Source organism: Centropristis striata, chromosome 9, assembly GCF_030273125.1.
Source record: "Centropristis striata isolate RG_2023a ecotype Rhode Island chromosome 9, C.striata_1.0, whole genome shotgun sequence".
Taxonomy (NCBI): domain Eukaryota; kingdom Metazoa; phylum Chordata; class Actinopteri; order Perciformes; family Serranidae; genus Centropristis; species Centropristis striata.
Window position 1 is genome coordinate 13,438,355 of NC_081525.1, and position 25,044 is coordinate 13,463,398.

A 25,044-nucleotide genomic window follows, 5' to 3' on the forward strand; every position below is an offset into this window, starting at 1 on the left:
ACATGTCAGAGTATCCCTGGGCAAGATACTAAACCCCAAATTGCTTCCGATGCTGCGTTCATCGGTGTGTGAATGAATTCCCAATGGTGGCAGGTGGCACCAGTGTGCCCTGGTAGCCTTGGCCACCAGTATGAATGTGTGTGTGTGAATGGGTGAACGAGCGTAGTGTAAAGTGCTTTGGATAAAAGAGCTATATAAGTGCAGTCTATTTTCCATATTTTATACTACTGTATAGTGTACACAAGTAGTGAAGGAATAAGAAATATTTTTTTACCATTTGAAAGTGTTGTGATTGGTAGCTGTTAGAGTAAAGTGTTGAAAGAAAAACAAAATAAAGAGATCATTTTTTGGGGGGAAAAAGTTAAAACAAGTACCAAAACTGTACCGTACCATTGCCCAAAAACCGAGGTACAGACCATATCGTGGGTTACCTGTACCGTTGCAACAAGGGGCGCACCGATTTCTTTAATTTTGGGGGATTGGCCGATTCTTTTACGTCAAACTGATCTTATCTAGCGATCTTATCTACCTCCACAAAGGTCTGAAAGTGCGTCTGCATGTACGCGTACTTCTGCATGACTGTGTTGTACTATAACGAAACCAAAAACTCAGGACACTTTATTTATGGTTGCAGTTCTTTTGTTAGCTTGTCCTGTAAATTATTGCTATTTATTTTAAGTTCAATATTTTATTAACTACCTCAGACATTGTGATTTCCTTTATTTGTTAAAGAAAAATACTGCTGTGTTATTGTTTTTCAATAAAATTAGATTCATACATTGAAAGTGTATGCTGTGAGTTATAAAAAATTGGTATCGGCCAAAATCGGAATCGGCAGGTCAGGCTTTTTAAAAATCGGTGATACGTGATCAGTAATCGGCCAGAAAATTGCAATCGGTGCACCCCTAGTTGCAACCTACACATGCTGCTTGGGTACAAGGTTCCTGTTAAAATTAGGGCCGGGACTTATTAAAAAAAGAATCTAATTCATTAGAGGCTTTGTAATTAATTAATCGAAATTAATCGCATTTTAATCGCATATAAACATTTGACCTGAGAACAGTGAGAAGTAATTTTTTTCACATTAATTTTTAGTATACCATTGAATAATGACTGAATACATAAGCTTAAGCAACAAAAATATTGTTTATTTTTGTTCAAGTCCAGGTAGCCTATAGGTAGGTAGACCTTCTGTAAACTATAATACTTTGGTTTTTTAAGTAAAACACAATCCACGCTAGCTACCACACTAGCCGCTAGCTGCTATATGTTTTGCATTGAGGTGATACTTGAGGCTCGATGTGCTGCAGTGATATGTGAATTCCTTGTTGCATAGCAACACAACCATGCTCTTATCGATGCTTCCATCCATTGTTTTTTTGTAACAAAATGTCCCATCATCCACGGGGCCAACCAAAGCGCTCTCATCAGCTTCTTCCTTCATGTTCACTGTGGTTTGTTGTTGTCTGAACTCATGAACGCTAGTTGGTGCTCCAGTATAATCGGTCCGCCTCTTAATTAACACTTTAAAGTCCCGGCCCTAGTTAAAATGTCCCTTATATGTCCACTTTGTTGGAAACATGTTTCCTAGACAGGGCTTGCCTCCCAAGGTCTCAACACAAGCACAAGCTTGTACATTTCACACAATATGAGTTTTTCCTCTATTTTGCCTTTCAGGCCTGGATGGTTGCCTCGTTTCTTTTGGGTATTTGTCACAGCACAACCAGTTCAACTTGGTTAAGCCGTGGCCGCAAGTTCGCCAAGTGGCAGGCTGAGCAAAGCATTGGAAATGATAGATTTCAGAGTGCAGTGGTGCCGTTGTCACGTTATGTCTGAAAGGGGCTTCAGGTAACTTGCTGTGTGTGTGTGTGTGTGTGTGTGTTTCAGGTGCTGGGCAGTGCTGGAAATCGTGCCACAAACGTCGATACCTGAGAGGCACCTGTCGGCTGAGACAACAACCCAACACGACCCCAGCAGCCCTCTGCTGTACTCCAACATCTCACTAGAAGAGTAAGTCTTTATTCTGAATCATCTCCTGTCCTCAAATCCAACCAACATTTGGCCACAGATCTACTTCTTTTATAGTTCATTAAATTAGGTTTCCTTGTCTAAAGTAGTTTTAGTCCAAAAATTCAGACTCCAGTCCATTTTTACTGTAGTATGGTAGACCTGTCTGTGTCCTTTAATATAATGGACAGATTGATTTAATCCAATTGGAAATTGCAAAATGTTCCTTTTTAGAAGACACTGATGTGAATATGAGCATCAGTCTAGAGTTCAGCTTTTCTGATAAATAACTGTTTTATCCATCTCCTCTGTTTGGTCTTTTTTTTTTTGCGTCTTCTCCTGTAGTCACTTTGGATTACACTTTTACTTACTGTAATGAACCCCACCACATTATTGATTGGAGGCCAAGATTTTACTGTAAATGGTCTGAGTGCAGTGCAGTGTAGGGCATTGCTATTACCTGATCAAATGAACCAAAATAAATGCTCCAGAGGTCACTCTGTGGCTGATGAGAACAAACCCTTTCATGATCTTGGGAACAAGCCAAAGCTTTGATATTGGGTTGTGCAGAACACAGGCATAAAGCAATGGGAAAATCCTAAGACCAGAACTGATTTTATCAGCTAGAAGTCACTGAACTTGTCTGCATTTTCAGTCAGAAATAAAAAGGCTCATATGAGCAAAACCTTGGTTGAAACTTCTTGAGGAACTATTAACCCTCTGGAGTCTCCAAAAGCTCCAAATCATGACTTCTTCATGACATCCAGACTAGAAAACAAAGCAGCTTGGAGCCCTACTATAAAATTACCTCTAAAGTTCTGGCTGTAAACTCCATGAGGTCAGTTTCAGTTTGATGATGATATAACAAGTAAAACTGGAGACAAGCTCAAATATATTTAGTATAAAATTATAGAACTGGATGTAACCCTCTTATATGTTATATTTGCAACCTGTGCAACATCTCAAATTCTTTGAGCATGATAGTGTTTTGAAAGTTTAAAAAAAAGATTCAAAATCACATTTTATGTTGGACTAAAGGACTAAAAAGGACACAAAATGACCAAAAAAATACACAAAGACACAAAATTACAAAAAAAAGACACAAATGACCCACAAAGACACAAAAAAGACACAAAATTACTAAAGAAAAAGACACAAAATGACCAAAAAGACACTAAATGACAAAAAAAGACACAAAATTACAAAAAAGACACAAAATGACTAAAAAGGACACAAATGGATCACAAAGACACAAAAGGACCAAAAAAAATACACAAAAAGACACAAAATTACTTAAGAAAAAGACACAAAATTACTTAAGAAAAAGACACAAAATTACCAAAAAAGACACAAAATTACCAAAAAGAGACACAAAATGACAAAAAAAACACACAAAAAGACACAAAATTACAAAAAAAACACACAAATGACTAACAAAGACGCAAAAAAAGACACAAAATTAAAAAAAAATACACAAAAAGACACAAAATTACGAAAGAAAAGCAGACACAAATAACTCACAAAGACACAAAAAAGATACAAAATGACCAAAAAAGACACAAAATGACTAACAAAGAAACAAAATGACCAAAATTGTTACGCTAAACACACAAGACACAAATAAAATACAGTCACACGAGAATCACGAGCCTGATGACAGGATCACACACAATCACAAGATCACATTCATGTTGGTTTTTCTTTGTTCATTTTTGGTTCAAAATGTTGATCCAGTAAGTCAGAAAATCAATTATTAGGTCATATACGTGAAGTTGTGCTGGAAAAAATATACCAACATGGCATTTAAACACTTTTAAGTGGTGTATACAGGCAGGATAAAAATGATTCAAAAATGGACAAAATAGCCGTAGACTCCATAGAGTTAAGCTGCTGGTTTTATTGAAGGAGACAGTTCATTGTTGACCTTGGAAACAGTAGTTGACAAGCACATCTCTCAGGCTCCGTTTAAAGCTTATGTCTACTGTAGATATAAATAATGATGTACTTAAGTGCCAAAAAAAAAAATAGAACCACAGCTGATAAACGCAACTATTACAAAATGTCTTTAGCAGAATGAAATATTGAAAAATGACATCCATTGACATCATCTCAGTCCTTAAATAATTTGGCAGACATGGAGGTCTTTCTGTGCAATTATATTGTCCTTCCCCATTCTGAGATAATAAAACAGCACCAGATTTCTGATAATAAGTTAGCTTCTTGTCATCACAATTGTACAGTATGCCGTTGACACCCAAAGGTGACAGTGACGATACATCAGCAGAGAACTGTGTGAATGTGACCAATTAACAGCTCATGTACTGAATATGTAATTATTTCAAAGCATCTTTGAACTGTAATAGCTTCCTGGCTCGGGCCCTCCCTTTCCATTAAATTTTCCTTCATTCCACTGATTTGCAGAACAACCGTTTTTCATTCTGATTGCTTGGCATAAATTTTTATTTCTGTGTTATTCTTCACCCCCCACCCCCTCCTACCCATCACTGTTCATCGTTCATCTATTTAAAAAGCAGAGCTCCTGTGACCCACATGGTTTAGACACCGTCAGCGTCAGGTACTCTGCTGTCCCGGCTGGGCAGAGCTGTGGCTTTCATAGACCAACATTGCCCCCTGGTGGGCTGATATCAACTGTTTGCTTGTTGTTCCTCTCATCTGTTGAGTCCAGAGCAGAAATGTGCATTAAACCTCTGAAGTCCAGGAGATTTGGGTTCAAATTTGTCCTATGCATTAATTTCTGTCTGTGTTTAGTCTGTCTGTGTTGAAATTAGCCCAAAATAATGCCATTAAAAAGTAATGAACGTCGTCTGACACGGTATGAAATTATTTGCAAGTTACCATGTTAAATCGCGATGAAGACAAAAAGACACAAAATGACCAAAAAAAGACACAAAATGACCAAAAAAGACACAAAATAACTAAAAAAGATACAAAAATACTTACTAAGACACGAAAAGACATGAAAAGGATTCAAAAATGGACAAAATAGCCCAAGACTCCATAGAGTTGAAAAGGTAGTAAATCAAATTAGCTAAAAATAATGCCATTAAGAGTAATAAACATCATCTGACAGCGTATGAAATTATTTGCAAGTTACCTTGTTGAATCCTGATGAAGACAAGAGACACAAAATGACAAAAAAAGACACAAAATTACCAAAAAAGACACAAAATTACCAAAAAAAGACACAAAACAGGTAAAAAAGACACAAAAATACTTACTAAGACATGAAAAGACATGAAAAGGATTCAAAAATGGAACATAGCCCAAGACTCCATAGAGTAAAAAAGGTAGTAAATGAAACTAGAAAATTTCCCCTGGGGAAATTCTGAAAGGGCCACGGGGGCTACTGCCGGTGTGTGTACACTATGATGAGATTCTTCAGAGATTTCAAACTATGCCCTTTACCCTCAAAATGTGTGTGTGTGTGTGTGTGTGCACGTGTGTGTCTGAAGCATATGTATGCATGTGTGAGGAGTTTGCGTTCTTGCGCCCGTGTGTGTGTGTGTGTGTGTATCTGTAACTGTAATCACATCAAAGATCAAAGACAATCAGATCAAAGCAATCAACAGAATTAATTGACACGTATTCTGTAGAGAAAAGTAATAGCACACCGATCCCGATCAAACCACACGTTTTGATATATAATTTGTCCTGCAACTCTTCAAGTTGTAGGACTAGTAGCGGGACGAAATTGCGTCCGGAAGAGGAATAAGAAAAAATCCACAGTTTAACAGCTGGTCCCTACAGCTATTCCTAAATGGGACCAGTGCTCAGTGCGATTGCCCCGAGGCCCTAATTAGCCAAAAATAATGCCATTAAAAAGTAGTCTGACACGGTATTAAATTATTTGCAAGTTACCTCGTTAAATCGTGATGAAAGTCCTTTCATGATTTGATTGATTTGATGATTTCCATTTGTCATTTTGTGCCCCAGTTTGAATGGTTGCTGCTACATTTGCAGATCAATGCTATATGGTATTTAAAAAATTATGAAGATATTAAACATTTTATTAAACTGTATTAAATTCAACGTAATTACATGTGCATCTCAATCAATTAGAATAATTTTGGTTCAAATTTGTCAACTTCCTATGCATTAATTTCTGTCTCTGTTTAGCATCTTTCAGTCTGTCCTCACATCACATGCATGGCTCCTTTTTCTCCACACAAACTTGGCTATCAGTCAGATTTTTTATTTCATTTTAATTAAAGTATAAAGCTGCTGAAAATACAGAAAATACAAACAAAAGGCACAGGTGTCTATGGAAATGTACCATTTTTTTGAAACATGTATACACACAAAACAGCAGAAAAAAATAATAAATAATAAAACTACAAACCAGGCTATTTGCATGTAAATTAAAAATAATAGTAGTTTTCATTGTAGAAAGAAAATTCACATTTTTAAAATGGTCTAGAAACATAAATGGCACACTGTGAAAGCTCCTATGATTGCACTTTCAACTGGCTTTCTCAGCTTGTCTCCATATCATATATAAAAAAAGTTATTACTCTAAATAAAACGTGTATTTTCAATAAAAAGATGGACTCCAGAGGGTTAATGTTAGAATGACGGGGGAAGTAACACGGTGTTAGCTTTGTAATTTAAATCAATTAAAATGAAATTAAACTTAACAGTTCATTATTAATGCAGACTACTAATTAAATCCCACTAGGGGATACTCTGGATCGTTCATATGGAGCCACAGGTGCAGATAAACAACACAAATGGAGGCAATAATTGCATAATTTCCCTCTGAAAGTTGTTTTCCTCATAAAAATGGTTACCATAGCTGAAAGTCTGTCAGTTATACCTACATATTTGGCAGAAAAGTAGAGTTTGAAGGGGTTTGTTCCTGTAATTTACAATTGATTCAACAATTTTGAATTGATTTGGCAGACGATTATTATCAGGTACAATTCAAGCCAAACTTAATCAAGGAGAAGCCTTCGAAAATATGAACCACAAAACTCACTTCCATATTCCACTTGACCAGATTATAATTAGCCATGTAGGTGCATGAAGCAACACAAGTACCTGGTGACAGAATTGAGTGCTCCCTCTGTGCTAGAATAGCACTCTGGAGAAGAGTTTGATTGAGATTTCCTCCTTAGCAGTGACTGCAGGACTAGTGGTTGTTCATTTACAGATCATAGTGAACGAGAAAGGCTCATAAACCGGAACGAGTGAGTTCAGGTGGGTGGCTGCCACCGTGTAGGCGAGCACTAGTGATTTGAAGTTAACCCTCTGGAGTCCATGAAAGCACCTGCACATTACTTCTTCATGACGTGAAGACATAAAAATGAAGCAACGTTGAGTCTTGCCATCAGCCTCCTTCTAAAATTCTGGCTTGAAACTCCATGCCAGATTTTTTTTTAATGATATTCAGCCAAGTAAAACTGGAGATAATGTCAAATATATTTAGTATAAAAATATAGAACTAGATATTAGGCTCATTTTACCTGTTATATGCTATAAATGCAACCTGTGTTCATATTTGCAACATGTACATTTCTGTGTGTGAATCATCATTTTCATCGTCAGATTTTATGTTTTCCTTTGTTTCTTTTGGGTTCAAAATTTTGATCAAGTAAGTCAAAGGTAAAAATTAATTATCAGGACTAGGGTTGTCACAATACTAAGATTTTCAACTCGATACCGATACTCAGGAAAATATTCGATACTCGATACCATTTTCGATACCACAAGCATAAAAACAAAGACCCCAAAATTTAACAGAAATATTTTTAACAACAAGAAAAATGCAACATGTAAAAATGAACTGAACCACAGGTTAAATATTTATAATAAAAAACAGTTGTGCAAAAAAAAATGCAACTATGATAACAAGCTTCAGGTCTGAGGTAGTGCAAAAAATAAATAAATACAACAAACAATAACAATTAGAACAATATTTTGTATGCTGTGCACAATATTAGGCAAGCTTGATAAGTCGACTTTTCTCTGCTTCATTCTGGGACTTCAAGAGTGAACATAACACTTTTCATCCACACTTTTGAAAATGAGTATCGTATCCGGATACAACGTTTTAGTATCAATAGTTTTTTGAGTATCGATACTTTTGACAACCCTAATCAGGACATATAGGTGAGGTTGCACTGAAAAAACTGATACCAACATGGCATGGTAAAGATTTTTTAACAGATTTTTTAAAGGACATAATAGCCGAAGATTTCAGAGGGTTAATGTGAGCAGCAACAGGGAGCCAGTGGAGACTGATGAAAAGTGCAGTGACATGAGTGGATTTTGGCTGGTTGAGCACCAGACGTGCTGTTGCATTTTGGACCATTTGCAGAGTCTTTACTGTGCATGCAGGCAGCCCTGCCAGAAGGGACGTCACAGTAGTCAAGACCAAACAGAACCAGTGTCTGTACAAGGAGCTGCGTGGCATACTGAGTCAGACTTTGTTAGCCAGAGGAAGGAGCAGATGGACTGGCTGGGGTCACCAGGAGGTTAACAGGATATACTGTCCCATACTGTCCTAGCAAATGTGTTGTGAGATGTAAATGTAGATCTGTCTGCAAGGATTTCCCCCAGTTAGAATGTTATCAATCAACTTAATTACAGGTGCATCTCAATCAATTAGAATAACATAGATAAGTTTATTTATGTCAGTAATTCAATTCAAAAAATGGAAATAACACATTATATAGATCCATTACACACAGAATGAAACATTTCATGTCTTAATTTATTTAATTTCTTCTAATTATAACGATTATGGCTTACATTTAATTAATACCTTAAATTCAGTGTCTCAAAAAACTTTAATATTACAATAGACCAATTTTAAATGTTGTTTAATATGTAAATGTTGAACCTTTGAAAAGTATGTCCATCTATATGACTCAATACTTGGTTGGGGCTGACTTGAACTACTGGAAATGGACTTCTCCATCATATTATAATTTATTGAGATGCACCTATATTTCTGTATGTATCCAGATTCAGTAATGTAAGTTACTTAATCGAAAACATGATCTTTTTTTTAACTAAATCTAACCATGTAGTTTCTTGTTTCCGAAATCAAGCCATGTATTTTTGGTGCCTAAACCCAACAAAACTGCGTCTTTTTCATGATGTGTGATAACAACATATAATAAGTAGATGGAGCCAGCAGCTTCGAGGCTGATAACAACTCATAAGATTGAAAACCGGTCAGAATGTTTGACTACTTTTAAAAAGCCATGTTTGAAAATTAGGTAACACTTTACAATAACCATCATTTATAAATGGTAAACAGATCATTTATAAACCATATATAGGTTTAAGTTTAAGTTTATAGTTACTTTACCATTAACAAACAATTCAATCATAATTATTAGTTTATTAATAGTTTTAGTTGTATAACAATTAAATTATAACAATTTTACACCATATTAAGTATGCTAATGACTTTGTAATTATTCATATACCTTTAATAAATTGGTTGAAAACATTTAAAGATTAAATATGTATAGCACTTTGTTAATGGTTAATAATTGGTTTATAAACCATCTATAAACATAATTTAGTTGGTTATTGTAAAGTGTTAACGAAAATGATTTAATGTGCAGAAAACTGTCAAGTCATCAACTGGTAATAACTGAAGGGAGGTCAACTCGTGTCCGAGAGACGACTAGACTGAACATGATTTCACATGATCTTGTCTCACTGTGAACAACATTTCTGCAAATGTTGAATACTCTATCATTAAATTTTCCAGTTAAAAAAATATAAAATAGACTGTTGGCAGTCTGTCAGCACGACTTCCAAACATTTCTTTCAGTTTTACCCTACTTTGAGACTCTGTAGGGGAATTTAATCTTGCATCTTAAAGTAGTTTGTGTCAAAAAGCTGTTCAAAATCGAAATAAATTCAAGTACAGTGACTGATGAAAGTACAGAATGTGAATTTTCAAACCAAAACTTGCACAATTCATCTATTTTTCATTATCTGGATATAAAACGATTGCCAGCGAAACACTGATGAAAGCAAAAGAATGAACTTTTAAACAAAAAATGTCCACAATTCAGTCTTCTTTTTTTATTATTTTTTTTTACATTATATTTGATTACATTGACATCAAACTGTTTTAAACATGTTGCCTCAGACGAGGTTCTTTGACCTCAAAGTCTCTGAACATTTGGAGGCAGAGACTCATTCAGTCCAGTATGATGAGTGCATCAAGGCTGAGGCAGATGAAAGGAAATACTTGTTACACCCAAAGTTCACTTTTATGAATATGATAAAGTACAAACCAAAGAAAATTGCATATCATGATAAAACGACTTTAATCTACAAAAATACTTTATGGGGATGGAGAGCCCATTGGAGTCAAATAGAAAAGTGTTTTACTTTTTGCCATATTAATACAGCCATTGGAAAATAAGAATAATAGCTTGTCACTCTATAGGACATGAAGAAAACTCAGATTTTTAATTGAATAAATACAGGTGCATCTCAATACATTAGAATATCATGGACAAGTCCATTTCCAGTAGTTCAAATAGCCCCAACCAAATATTGAGTCATATAGATTGAACATACTTTTCAGAGGCCAACATTTCCATATTAAACATACTTTTAACAATTGGTCTTTTATAATATACATTTTTTTTGAGACACTGAATTTTAGGTCTTCATTTAATGTAAGCCATAATCATTATAACTAGAAGAAATTAAATAAATGAAGACATGAAATGTTTCATTCTGTGTGTAATGGATCTATATAACGTGTTATTTCCACCTTTTATCACCTTAATTAATCACTTGCTTTCTTTCAAAATGCAATTGTGTAATCATTAGTGATGTGCCAATGAAGCCTCATGAAGCATTTTCTTTATTTTCTGAGCCCACTAGATGGCACTCTATGATCAACAAAGTACTGAAAGCACAATTAATTACTATTGCTTGAGCCTTTTTCTTGAAACTAAGAAAATGCTTCATGAGGCTTCATTGGGACATCACTAGTAATCATAGTTTAGCAACTGTTATTCTGCAAACATAACTCAACTTAAGTGGAGTTCATGGAGCACTACTCAGTGTCATAAGGGTTTAGAAAGTTGTCATTTTTGAAGACACTCCAGAACAAAAACTGAAGTAGTAGAAGTAGTTGTGTGTTTGTGTAATGTAAGCTGCTGACATTAGCAGTGGTGGTATCTAAGCACATTTACTCAAGTACTGTACTTTTCATTTTCATTTATCCTTTATTTATTTTCTCGAGGTATCATTGAGGGCAACCCCTCATTTACAATGATGTCGAGAGTACAAAGAAAAACACAAGCAAAAACATTAAAAACAGTTACAGTGAAAGGCAGAATTATTGGTTATCATTGTTATCAAGCAATCACTAAAGCTTGTTGGATAATTACTATGGTAATAGTAATGTCCAAAGAAAGCTTCATTAACCATTAGCTGTTTTTGTTGACCCCACTAGATGGCGTTCTTGGTTAAAGAAAAAGGATGAAGGAATGGCAATTCAGTGTGCTTGCAACACTTTGTTGAACAGAGAGCGCCATCTAGTGAGCTCAGAAAATAAAGGAAAAGGTTCATGAAGCTTCATTTGGTCATCACTAGCAGCCACTAACTTAGTTGAGTATGTAAGTATGCTAACATTTGCTAATGAGCTCTAAAAACAATGTTATTGTAAGTTAGTTTTGCATGTATTTTGTCTTAAAAACCAAAGCATTGGGCAAAATGTAAAATTTGACCATTTGACGATGCCACAAGAACATTCGGGAATCACCAAAATAATGACAGTTAATCCTGAGGGAACATGATTGTGTGCAGCAGATTTCATATCAATCCATCCAATAGTTATTGAGACACTTCAACATGTTTAATGGCAAGCTGCTGGTGGCACCAGAGGAAAAATCAGCCTGTGAAAAGTTGTTTTCTGTGACTCCGGCGGAGCTTTGACAAGTCTGAGAAAATACCACTGACAGCTTGGAGACTATGAATGTTCAGAAAGTAACAGAAAGTCTGTGTTACAAGCTAGAGGTGTAGTGGACTGTAATAGGATCCAGTGTTTTTAGAGGTTTACCAATACAAGGGAATAAAGGTCAAGGTAGCTTTAACTCTGCTGCTTCAATTTTGGCAAGTCTGTCTCTCATTCGTCCTCCAACTTTATTGAATACATTTAACGGTAAATGTGCTTTTACTTACCAAGAAACTTTCCCAAAACACAGAGGCAAACCTGCGTGAGAACACACAGAGAAAAGAAAAACATGATGCCAAGACAACAAAGTCCAGAAAGGAAATGGAGATTTCATAAGAGTAGACCGACCCCAGAGGAGAGAAGGAAAGAGCTCTTAAGAAAGTTTTAAGGGAAATGGAGAAGAGAAGGAGCACTGAGCAAGAGCTGCTCCAGAGACGCACAAAAGGAAAAAAGTAAGCAGACAAAAAAAACCCTGATATATTGCAAATGCAGGAAGAGAGAATTGAGATGTAGAAGAGGAGGCGGGAGGCCAGAGGGAAGAGGAAGAGATGAAGGCAAAAGAGCGAAAGACCCTGCAGGAGCAAATAAAAAAAAAGAGCTGAAAGAAGGTGGTCATGATGGAGGAGGAGTTAATTACTTGATTCACTCAGTGCGTTTACATGCACAGTTTAATCAAGCTATGCTTAAAAATTGATATTGCCGTCTAATAGGACTTCTGTCCTTGTCCCAGTTTACATACAACTGAGAAAATCGAATAACTGACTGGAACGTGTCCTCCTCCTCAACAATGGATGGCGATATGCGTTGTTTCAGCGGGTTAATATGGCGCCCTTTCTGTTGACCTCAGTTTGACACTTGGTGCCGTCGCTACTGACCGCCAAACAGCTAATGTGCGACCGGCTAATGAGACCATAGACATATATACCTCTATGAATGTGAATATTTTTTCACTTTGACTTACTGTTATATATATATATATATATATATAAAATGAGGCCAGAACTTTAGAGGGAACTCGATGTCAGGATTTGAAGTTGCTTCGTTATTATGCCATGACATCATGAAAAAGTAATGTGTCAGTGCTTTTGTGGACTCCAAAGGGTTAAATGTGCTCTATAAATAAACTTTGACTTGACTTGAGACGTTTAGTATTGCTACTACGTCAGCAAGACGTCGGCAGAGGATAATCTTAAACATAAATGTGTGTCGTATTTTGCTGCCTATACAAACTCCTTTTTAATTATGTTTTTGAAGGGAGGTCAGTCTGCATTTACACAATGTGCACTCTAGGGTTTTCACGATACTTTCAACTCAATACTGATACTCAGGAAAATATTCGATACTCTATACCATTTTCGATACCACAAGGATGAAAACAAAGACCCCAAAATTTAACAGAAATAATTTTAACAACAAGAAAAATGCAACATGTAAAAATTAACAGAACCACAGGTTAAATATTTATAATAAAAAACAGTTGTGCAAAAAATAAATAAATACAACAAACAATAACAATTAGAACAATATTTTGTATGCTGTGCGCAATATTAGGCAAGCTTGATGAGTTGACTTTTCTCTGCTTCATTCTGGGACTTCAAGAGAGAAAATAACACTTTTCATCGATACTTTTGAAAATGAGTATTGTATCCGGATACAACGTTTTAGTATCGATACTTTTTTGAGTATCGATACTTTTGACAACCCTAGTGCGCTTTCAGACTGAAGTCCTCACTTCTGTTCTCTGGGCTGCAGAAGGAAAAACACTAATGAAACCTACAGCACTTTACCACAGCAGCAGACAAATGGCCAAAATTAGAGTCTAAAATGGAAACACTGATTCATAGGTTTAGCCCTGACCTGCCATATGTTTCACAACCATTTGTGCCTCATTTAATATTTAGGACAATATTTTCCCTTACTGTAGTGTTCTTGTATCTCCCCAGGAGATCCCGCTGCAGGCTGGGAGCTGGCCGGCTCCCAGACAAATAGAGGGAGCCGGGCTCTATTTCAATGGCTCTTAATGAAGATGAATTAGTGTAAAGGGGACCTCTTTCATACATTATGAGTACTAATATAAGTGTAAAGGCACAAACAGAAGAATACAGTATGAAACCAAACTTTATCTTTGTGATGCCACTGAGCACACAGGAAGTGTCGGTCCATATAGACGATGTATTTCAGTGTTGTAAGCAAAAGTTTGGTCTGTGCTATTTCTGGCGCTTCACTAGTTTATAACACAGATGTACATAATCTCTCAAAATCACACAAAAACACATGAAACAGAGAAACACTACACTCTGATGTTTCTCCAATCTACAGACACGCTATGTTCGCTATTTTTGGACAGACTATACTACTTTATGTATCAACAGAGTATAATAGAGCCATTTCTAGCATTTTTTGGCATTTTAAAATTTGACGAAAATCTACATGCTATAGTATGACTTTTTATTTTGAGGGGGTAATTTTTGGACATTCCACAATATGGTGTTTTTTTCCCTACTACTATATGTATCAACTAAGGAAATTGGGCATTTTTATTGCATTTTTAGGCATTTTGAAATTTGAACTTTAAAAAAAAAAAAAACTTGACACACTATAGTATGCCTTTTTTCAGTTTTTGGACATTGCATGATATGCACGATTTTTCTGTCATTTCTGGCCACATTATGCTCTAATATGCAACAGACTTTAATTGACCAATTTTAAGCATTTTAGGCATTTTACATTTTGACGAAAAACAACATTACTTTTTTTGAGGGGGTCATTTTTGGACTTCCCATAACATTAACATTAATTTTTTGGCCATTTTTAGACAAACTATACTACAACGTGTATCAAGAGCTTATAATTTAAAAATTTGAAAAAATTTAAGCATTTTAGGCATTTAAAATTTTGACCATTTTTAACAAAAATCGACATGCTCTGGTATGACTTTTTTTTTGAGGGGGTCACAAAAATCAACTTTACTTTTTCTGTTCTGACATCTAAGCAAGGCATCGTTACCCCTGAAACTTGTCTGTTTTCCTCAGTTCCCTTATTGTTTTAATAGATCGCAACAGGTTTTTGCCACCAGTCTGCGCAAACAACTGCCAGTGACGTAGCTGTGACTCCAAATCGGTCTATTATATACTGTACTACTGCTATTATATCAGCCTTTAAAAATCCACATAACAGAATGAAACTTAAATTTGCAACATGGTGAAAAATGAATGATTTTTTTCTATATTTCACATTTCTGTTTGAAACAATACAGCATCTTATGTGTGCAATGTTAAAACATTTAGGACTCTCTGGGACTTTCGGTCAGGCTGGTGTAGTTGTAGCACTATAGCTGTAAAGATTTGTGTTGCTACAGTGACTCATCAGCAGTAGTCCACTTAACTGCACTCCACTGATGGATCCACTCCTCTCTAACCTGCATATAAACTCAATTTCTAAACTTCCTGTTCATTTTCCCCTTTCAGGTCTGAGAAAGCCGGAGAGATTGCAACCATTCCGCTGACTAAGGTAAGAGAGAGGTGCATCACACTTTTGTTTTATTTTGTTTTTTATTCTTCCTTGTAGGCTTAGTGAAAACCAGGAAACACTCCAAATCACTGTGTATAAAGGCGTGTTTCCCCTGAGTACTTTTTGGAAAGAGGCTGAGTGTTTTGGCTCCGCCCACTAGTTAGTTCCCTCAGAAAAGTACCTACCCGAGGCAGGTACACTGCAAAAAAGGTGTGTCTAAAAACAAGATAAAAACACTAAATCTGAGGGAAATTATCTTGCTGCATGGACAGATAATTTCACTTGACAAGATTTCTTGGTAACACTTTACCATAACCATCATTTATAAATGGTAAACAGATCATTTATAAACCGTATATAGGCCATTTAGAATGGTAAATACATAATTATTAATGTTTAACTAACTAAATCATTTATAAATGACAAATTGATGGTATATTAATGTAAGTTTATAGTTACTTTACCATTAACAAACAATTCACTTATAATTAATAGTTTATTAATAGTTTTAGTTGCACTCATTTTAACATTTTTACACCATATTAAGTATGTTAATGATTTTGAAATGATTCATATACCTTTAAGAAATTGGTTTAAAACATTTAAAGATTAAATATGTGTAGCGCTTTGTAAATGGTTAATAACTGTTCTATAAACCATCTATAAACATCACTTAGTTGGTTATTGGAAAGTGTTACCGATTTCTTAAATTCAGATTATTAAATCTAGAAATAAGCATGCTGTACGCTTAAAATAAGAAATTAACTCTTAAAACAAGATAAATTAAAGCTGCAAGCAGCGATGAACTGGCCCGAGCAGAGTGCACTGCAAAATATTTGTTTCTTACCAAGATAAAAAGAATGTATCTTGTTTTAAGAGTTAATTTCTTATTTTAAGTGTTTAACATGCATATTTCTAGATGTATCACTCTTCATTTAAGAAATCTTGTCAAGTGAAATTATCTGTCCATGCAGCAAGATCATTTCCCTCAGATTTAGTGTACCTACTAGTAATAGTAATAGTACCTAATGAAAACACGCCTTATGTTGTGAGCATATTAACTACAGAATGACTGACCAAGGCACCTAGTTTTATTATGGCCATATGGAGTTATGGTGGACCCACCACTTCCCTTACTGCTGTTTTCTTTCTAAACACTTAGTGGAGCTGATTTGAAATCTGTTTTATCCATCAGATTGTTGTCATGAGTCCACCTGGTAAAAACTGATAGGCCACTTGGTGTTATTAGCACTAACAGCCAGCATGGATAGACCGCTTAATGCATCGCTGACATCTCCTATCTGATATAGTTGAGTGTGTGTGTGTGTGTGTGTGTGTGTGTGTGTGTGTGTGTGTGTGTTCTTGTACTTCCTACATAGTGAGGACCAGAACACGTTTTTAACCAACAGAGTGAGGACATTTTTGAAAAGTGAGGACATTTCGGCCGGTCCTCACTTTTTTAAAGGCTTTTTTGAGATTTCAGACTTTGTTTTAAGGGTTAAAGGTTACAATTAGGTTTATGTTTGAAAAAAGATCATTCATTTACTAACTGAAACTGTATTGTGTGGTTACAAAACTAACTAAAATTATAGTGAAAATGTCCTTTGTTTTCGTCTTTGTCAACTTTTTTCATACATAATGGAGATGGATAAGACAAAGGAAATAAAATCAAAATTTACTGTGACCTCTTTTAATCTCCCACCCAACAAATACCCCATTACAAAAAACCTAAAACTAATAAAAAAGGGCCATCACAAAGATAGAAGTACAAGTGTGTGTGTGTGTGTGTGTGTGTGTGTGTTCTTGTACTTCCTACATAGTGGGGACCAGAACAAGTTTTTAACCAACAGAGTGAGGACATTTTTTCAAAGTGAGGACATTTTGGCCAGTCCTCACTTCTTTCAAGGCTTTTTTGAGATTTCAGACTTTGTTTTAAGGGTTAAAGGTTACATGATAATGATAATTAACTGAAACTGTATTGTGTTGTTACAAAACTAACTAAAATTATAGTGAAAATGTCCTTCGTTTTCGTCTTTGTCAACCTTTTTCACACATAATGAAGATGGATAAGACAAAGGGAATAAAATCAAAATTTACTGTGACCTCTTTTAATCTCCCACCCAACAAATACCCTTGTTTTGTAATACAATTACAAAAAAACTAAAACTATAAACTAATCTAAAACTAAAGCGTTTCAAAAAAAAAAAAATAAAACTAGCAAACTCACTCTATAAACTCATTAAAACTAACTGGATTTGAAAACAAAAATTCACAACGAAATTAAAACTAAAACTAATAAAAAATCCAAAACTATTCTAACCTTGCAAGGGAATTCACTCATATTACAATGAGGGACCTCACAAAGATAGAATTACAAGAATGTGTGTGTGTGTGTGTGCGTGTGTGTGTGTGTGTGTGTGTGTGTGTGTGTGTGTGTGTGTGTGTGTGTGTGTGTGTGTGTGTGTGTGTGTGTGTGTGTGTGTGTGCGTGCGTGTGTGTGTGTGCTCCTTGAGCCACATACAGGACTAGATAATGGTTTGTGGTGATGTCAACAGCTGCAACATGCGGTCAGCTTGTGTTTGGATCCAATTACACAGGAAACTGTGTGTCTGCCCACCCAACAACTGCTAATGCAGCAATTAGCTGAAGTGGCTGGCTGGGCCTGGCTGACAAACTAATTGGTAGTCAGAGATGGCACAATGGAGCTGGCCTGGATCGACCTCTTTAACGGGAATATAACTCAGGAGAATAAAGCTGCAGCAGGTAAAATTCTTATAAAAATGTTATCAGCGTAGAGAGGGGTGGGCTCGGGCTGACACACTTCAAATTAACCTGCTGACTCTCTGCTGTTATGAAATTAAACTTTATACAAATGGAGAGCCAAGAGTGTGCAGGTTTTCATTCTGACCAAAGTGGTGATTTCACTGATGAGAGCTTCATGTTTCCCACTGATGAGCTCCCTCTCTGAAGTTGTGTTCATCAGTGGAAAACATGAAGCTCTTTGGTCAGAACAATGAGCTGCATAATGGAAGAGGATCAGAGAGAAGAAAGCCGCTCCTTCAAATTAAATGACTGCTGAACACACAGAAGAGAATATATTTTTTGGAATATATCTGGAAATGTGTCTTTCACTCACCAAAACAACGTTAACTTAAAAACAGTATTTTTAGAGCAATATATATATATATATATAAAACATCTATAAAATGCTTTGCTTTGCTTTCATTTTTTCCCTTCCTAACTAGCCCTGTTTCGGAAAGCACATTTGTCCCTGACAAGATTTCATAATTTCAAACTATTTAAAAAAAGTTTTCAAAATGTAACACTAACAAAATCAACTGATATCATAAATGTAAACCTTAGGCTACTATGAAAAAACCTTTTCCTTAAATCTATATACACAGTTTCCCATAATGTTGAAATAATTTTGTTTTCAGACATTCTGTTAATTGTGGTTTCATTTTCATTGTGACATGTTAATAAAGTTTTGAAAGGATAATATGGTGTTTTTCGCTATTTTTGGACAAACTATACTACCACATGCATCAACAGACCCATTTCTAGCATTTTTAGCCATTTTAAAATTTGACCATTTTTGACAAAAATTGACATACTGACTTTTTTGAGGGGGTCATTTTTGGACATCCCATAACATGTTGATTTTTCTGAATTTTTGGACAAACAACACGTGTATCAGTATTATTGGGCCATTTCTAGCATTTTTAGGACCATTTTTGACCATTTTTGACAAAAATCGATATGCTACAGTATGACTTTTTTTGAGGGGGTCATTTTTTGGTTTCCTATCATGTGAAAAATATTATATAAAGTACAAAAAAAGATGTCTCAGTTCTCAAAAATGAATGAAAAACCAGCACATGGATGAGTCAATATACACATTAATATCAGTTCAGTTGAGTATCTATGGCCTACAGCTTATCAGTCACCTTGTTATCGTTTGGAAAAATGCATCACAATATACAAAAATATAGCAGCAACATACTAGTGGTGAACATGTGTTATTAATAACATGTAAAATCATTCTCTCTCTCTCTGAATGTGCAGTTTATTTACAAACTAGCTTTAAGATTTTCTAAAGTACAGAAACATGCCCCCCTTCTTCTTCCTCATCGTGTCCTCATTTTCAACACCCACCAACATCCATCACCTCCTCTCCGACCCATGTAGATTATTAATGAACGTTACAGGGCCTACTCCTGGGTGGCCGAGCTGATCCAGGTGTTTATAGCCATCAGCGTCACTGTGTCCTTCCTGGTAATGGGATCCGCCATGAAACACACCAGTAAGTGGTTCACTGTGCTTCAATGTCATCAAGTCATTTACTCTATTACCAGTAATGTCAAATGGATGTTACTGTTACAGATACAATCAATAATTAATTTAATATTATTTTTGGGCTGTATGAATACAAGTGTAGTACTGAAACTGCACTGCTAAACTCAAAGTTACACTTTGGAGAAGACACCACAAAATGAGTGTGTTTTCACTTCATCAAAGTTCATTGGAACTTTTTTTTTTTTTTACAAATGCCTTGTTAAGAGACACGGGATTTAGCTGTTCATTTTGAATAACCTTGTTATCCAAGCTTGCACTGACATTAACCTAAAAACATTATAGCAATGGCCATAAACCAAGATGACAATAGCTAGTGATGTGCCAAAGAAGCCTCATGAAGCATCTTCTTTATTTTCTGAGCCCACTAGATGGCGCTCTATGTTCAACAAAGGACTAAAAGCACAATTAATTACTATTGCTTGAGCCCTTTTCTTTAACCCATTTAGGCCTAAAATGCCTGTAAAACCTCTGGGCGATTTTAAAATAACCCCCCAAAACCTGAAGTTTTTCTCGAAATTCAACAAAAGTATCAACGCTTCCTACTAAATAATAGATTTTTCAGCCTCTGTAGCAGATAGAAATAAAATTCAAAAAGTATTTGAGAGCTTATACCTGTTATATCTGAGCTCCCTCCGCTATAGTCGTCTTCTGCCATGATTTCAAAGTTCTGAAAAAGTCCCATGTTGCATTGCGACACTCCCAGATGTATTCTGATGCACTTGATTGGCCAAGACACCAAAAATAGGTGGAAAAAAACTACAAATACTACAAAACGACGTATGCGCTTTCCTGGCTTTAATCGGTTAAACCAAGAGCACCATCTAGTGGGCTCAGAAAAGTGAAAGTATCAAAAGGACAGAAGGTGAATACAGAATACTAGATGGTGCTCTTAGTTTAAAGAAAAAGGCTCAAACAGTAGTAATTAATTGTGCTTTCAGTCCTTTGTTGAAGAAAATGCTTCATAAGGCTTCATTGGCACATCACTAGTGATCAGTATCAAAAGGACAGAAGGTGAATACAGGTATATTCAGACAGACATCATGAGGAAAATGGTGAAAAAGTTTTTTTTCATTCATTCGAAATATGAGTAAGAACCTGAATATGAGCATAATATGTCTCCTTTAAACGTAGGTGCATGTTTATTGGAAAGATAGCAAGGAAATATAAAAGAGTGGTATAGATCTTCTGACTCATCTAACTCTCAGCAGGAAAATGTCAAGATGTCGAGCATTAGGTGTAAAATGTTCTGTATTGAATGACTGCTTGTGCTTTGACAGTTGATGGTCTGGTGAGCGCGTTGTGGAGCAGCAGGATGGAGTGGCTGTCTAAAGCCTGGGAGAGACACCTGCCCAACAAGGAGCACGTCTGCTCAGCCAAGAGGTGAGGAGTGAAACACGAGTGTTTGTCACAGCAGCAGTTTATGATCTCAAAGAAAAAAATGTCTGAACATAATGGTTGATGGCATCGGTGTAGGTTTGGTGTGCCAGGTCCACAATCCACAATAACACTTTCTGAATCTAATACTGGCTCCTGACCAAGGTTATTATAGTTAACGCAATAACGAAAACTAGAATTGAAAAAACACTTTTGTTAACTGAAATAAAAATAAAAACGTCATTTTGGTACGGCCTCCAGCGGCCCTCAGGTAATTTGAGTTTGAGACCCCTGATCTAGTGGAATCAGAAACTAAAGAAAATGCTTCATGAGGCTTCATTGGCACATCACTATTACTCCGAAATGAAATGGGTCCTACATTGACCCATGCAACACCTTTCAACCAAGTTTCATGACAATCAGGCGTTTTTTTGTAATCCTGCTGACAAACAGACAAACCAAACAAAGTATAAAATAAAATAACCTTCTTGGCTGAGTCTTTATTTTTGCACCAAATATGGAGAATAGAAGTATTGATAAATATTGGTATCAATAAGCAGTATCAGGGTTGATATCCAGATATCATGAAAAAGAGTAAAAACATGTCTCTCCAGTTTGGAAGTCAAACACCATCAATCTACCCCCTCTGTGGGAGTAGCCTCAGAAATCTTCTTCTTGTCTCATTCTAAAAACAAGTAAAGTGGCTCCAGTGATTTCAATACATGCATTAATATTCCACCTGCAGCGCTTCACATTAATGGAAATGAAGAGTTTTGTGGTTATGATTAATCAGAAACACTTTTCAGATGTTTACTTTGACTAATGAAGTTGATTCTATGCTCTTCTTCTTCTTCTTTTGTGTCTTTCATGTTCCAGTATGGCTAAAGGATTCATGTCTCTGCTTGCATTCATTATCATCTTCACCGTGTCAGTGTGTGATCCCAGGGTGAGTGGTACCAACACACACACACACACACACACACACACACACACACACACACACACACACAGTTACAGTGATGATTGAAGAAGAATGAGGGTGATGATGTTTTGGTTCTCTTTTCAGGGTTTTGTTGTCATGTTGGACAAAGTGGTCTCGTTCTCCCTCAACACTGAAGTTGGACTGTTTATCTTCATCATGCTGAGAGAATCCAGAGAGGATAGATTCCAGTGAGTAACAAACATCTGTCTGAAAAGAGTTTTTGAGTGAAAGTGAAGCCAGCGAGCAGATACTCAGGAAGTTTAGATAATCACATGATCTATATTCATTGTGTCTATTGCTGTAATCAGTAATATTTCTGCTCCTGTGACTGCTTTGAAAAACGGCTGCTGAGTGCAGTAAATCTATGTGTTCATACATTCATTTGTTATGTTTCTTTGGTTTTGTGGCTTCATATTGAGCCCTTATATCAGGGTCTCAAACTCAAATTACCTGGGGGCCGCTGGAGGCAGTATCAAAATGACCAAAAAAAGACACAAAACTACAAAAAAAATGACACAAAATGACAAAAATACACAAAATTATAACAAAAAAGACACAAAATCACAGAAAAAAATCTAAATTACTTAAAAAAGTTACAAAATTACCAAAAAAAACACAGAATGGCCAAAAAAGACACAAAATTATTTAAAGAAGACACAAAATGACACAAAAAGGACACAGAATGGCCAAAAAATACACAAAATTATTTTTAGAAGGGTTCATTATTGGACATCCCATAACATGGTGTTTTTCTGTCTTTTCTGGCCATATTATGCTCTAATATGCATCAACAGACTATAATTGACCCATTTTAGCATTTTTAAGCATTTCAAAATTTGACAATTTTTGACATGCTATAGTATGATATTTTTTTTTGAAGGGGTCATTTTTTAACATCCCATAATATGGTGTTTTTTGCTATTTTTGGGAAAAAAATATACTACCACAGGTATCAAGAGATCATAATTGAGCCTTTTTTAGCACTGTTAGGCATTTTACATTTTGACCATTTTCAACAAAAATCGACAAGCTATAGTATGACTTTTTTTTGAGGAGGTATTGGACATCCCATTATATGGTGTTTTTCTGTCATTTCTGGCTATATTATGCTCTAATGTGTATCAACAGACTATAATTTGGAATTTGAATTTGACCACTGAAAAAGTGTACGAACCCTGAACCCTGATCTTCTCTGGAATCAGTGTGAATGTTTGTCTGCAGTCACATTTGCTATGAATCTCTCTCTCGTTTTCTCTCCTTTCAGGCATCTTGCGGTCCCTCTGCCAGTCGGCGACTGTGTGTTCAGCCTCAGTTGGCTTCTCCCCACCTACTTCCTGTTTGCAGTAACCTACGACGTCCTGCAGACTCTGGCAGATGTGGCTCATTACTTGGCTTTCTACAGCCACAGTCAGGACCCACACCAGCACAATGTGACGGCCGGTCTAACAGCAGCCAACGTCTCCATCCTGCTCTGATCCTCGGGCAGAAAACGCCACACACGGACCAGCAGGAGAGGAAAAATTGCCAAAATTCAGAAGCTTCGCAAGTGCTTTTATATTGTATTTACACTCATCAAGCTCTTGATACAATTTGAACATTTTAAAGACAAGCATGAATTGTGCTTTTTAATGCCCATGTTTTGTTGCAATGGAAACTTATCTATCAACTATTGTTGCCTCTGCTTTAAAAATCTGATAAATTCAGATGTTAATGCATCTAGTCCTCGCTGTTTTAACCCTTTGGAGTTCGGGGCTATTTTGTCGGTTTTTGACTCCTTTTCATTCTGCCTGTATAAACCACTTAAAAATCTTTACCATGACTTGTTGGTATCATTGTTTTCAGCACAACCTCACCTATATGACCTGACTATTATTTTTTTCATTTTGACCTACTGGATCAACATTTTGAACACACAAAAACATACCAAAAATTTACAAAAAAACCCAAAAAACTAAAAACACACAAACACACACATAAAAACACACCAAAAACACACTAAAAACATACTCTTTTAATTTTTTACACAAAAAAAACACATTCTTACAACATGAGGTCATGAGGTGTCATGCTCCGGCGCTTTCATGGACTCCAGAGGGTTAAATCTCTAAATATGATATAAAGTTGAATTAAACACTATATAATAAATATAGGTTGTATCACTTTCAATGCAGTATACAGAGAATAAAATGGCATTTATTTAAATGAAAATGTAAATTATTATGTCAACTTGTTCTCTTATACAACAGTTTGACTACAGTGGTCCCTCACACCCTCATCTTCTTTTATTCTGTCACCAAGTGCATCATTGGACATTTTTATACTGACAGTGTGACTGTGGATGAGAGCCACCAGGGGGAGCTGATGGATCTACAGTATGAGACAGTTAGATTGTTCACATGCATGTTCACACCAAGGTTATAATGGTTTTGGATTTTTCATTAGTTTGACTTTTAATTTCGTTGTGATTTTTTGTTTTCAAATTCAGTTAGTTTTAGTTAGTTTTTAGAGTGAGTTTGCTAGTTTTAATAAGTTTTTATTTTTTGGGAAAATGCTTAGTTTTAGTGTTGTAGTGTTGTTTTTAAATACATGTTTCCTTTATTTCCTTTGCCTGATCCATCTCAGCCCCAAAACGTATTAAGTCATCAAACCAGATAGATTAAATAGATTTCAAACCAGCCAAAAAAGGTTTACGTATGAAAAAAAGTTGCTGAAGACGAAAACAAAGGACATTTTCACTATAATTTTAATTAGTTTTAGTCAGTTTTGTCACCTTAAAATACAGTTTCAGTAAGTTATCTTTTTTTTTTTAAACTCGTTTTTATTTTTATTTCAGTTAACGAAAATGTTTTTACAA

General features: G+C 35.7%; 1 protein-coding gene across 1 annotated transcript in view; it reads left to right on the forward strand.

Moving 5' to 3' along the window:
* si:ch211-51h4.2 (uncharacterized) overlaps window positions 1–25,044 on the forward strand; it is a 109,513-nt gene extending 84,469 nt beyond the window's left edge. Inside the window, exons 12-18 of the mRNA XM_059341658.1 lie at window positions 1,888–2,010; window positions 15,436–15,478; window positions 19,667–19,781; window positions 21,112–21,214; window positions 22,085–22,154; window positions 22,275–22,378; window positions 23,455–25,044. Coding sequence (XP_059197641.1) covers window positions 1,888–2,010; window positions 15,436–15,478; window positions 19,667–19,781; window positions 21,112–21,214; window positions 22,085–22,154; window positions 22,275–22,378; window positions 23,455–23,665 — 769 coding nt within the window. The 3' untranslated portion in view covers window positions 23,666–25,044. The remainder of the gene's footprint in view (window positions 1–1,887; window positions 2,011–15,435; window positions 15,479–19,666; window positions 19,782–21,111; window positions 21,215–22,084; window positions 22,155–22,274; window positions 22,379–23,454) is intronic.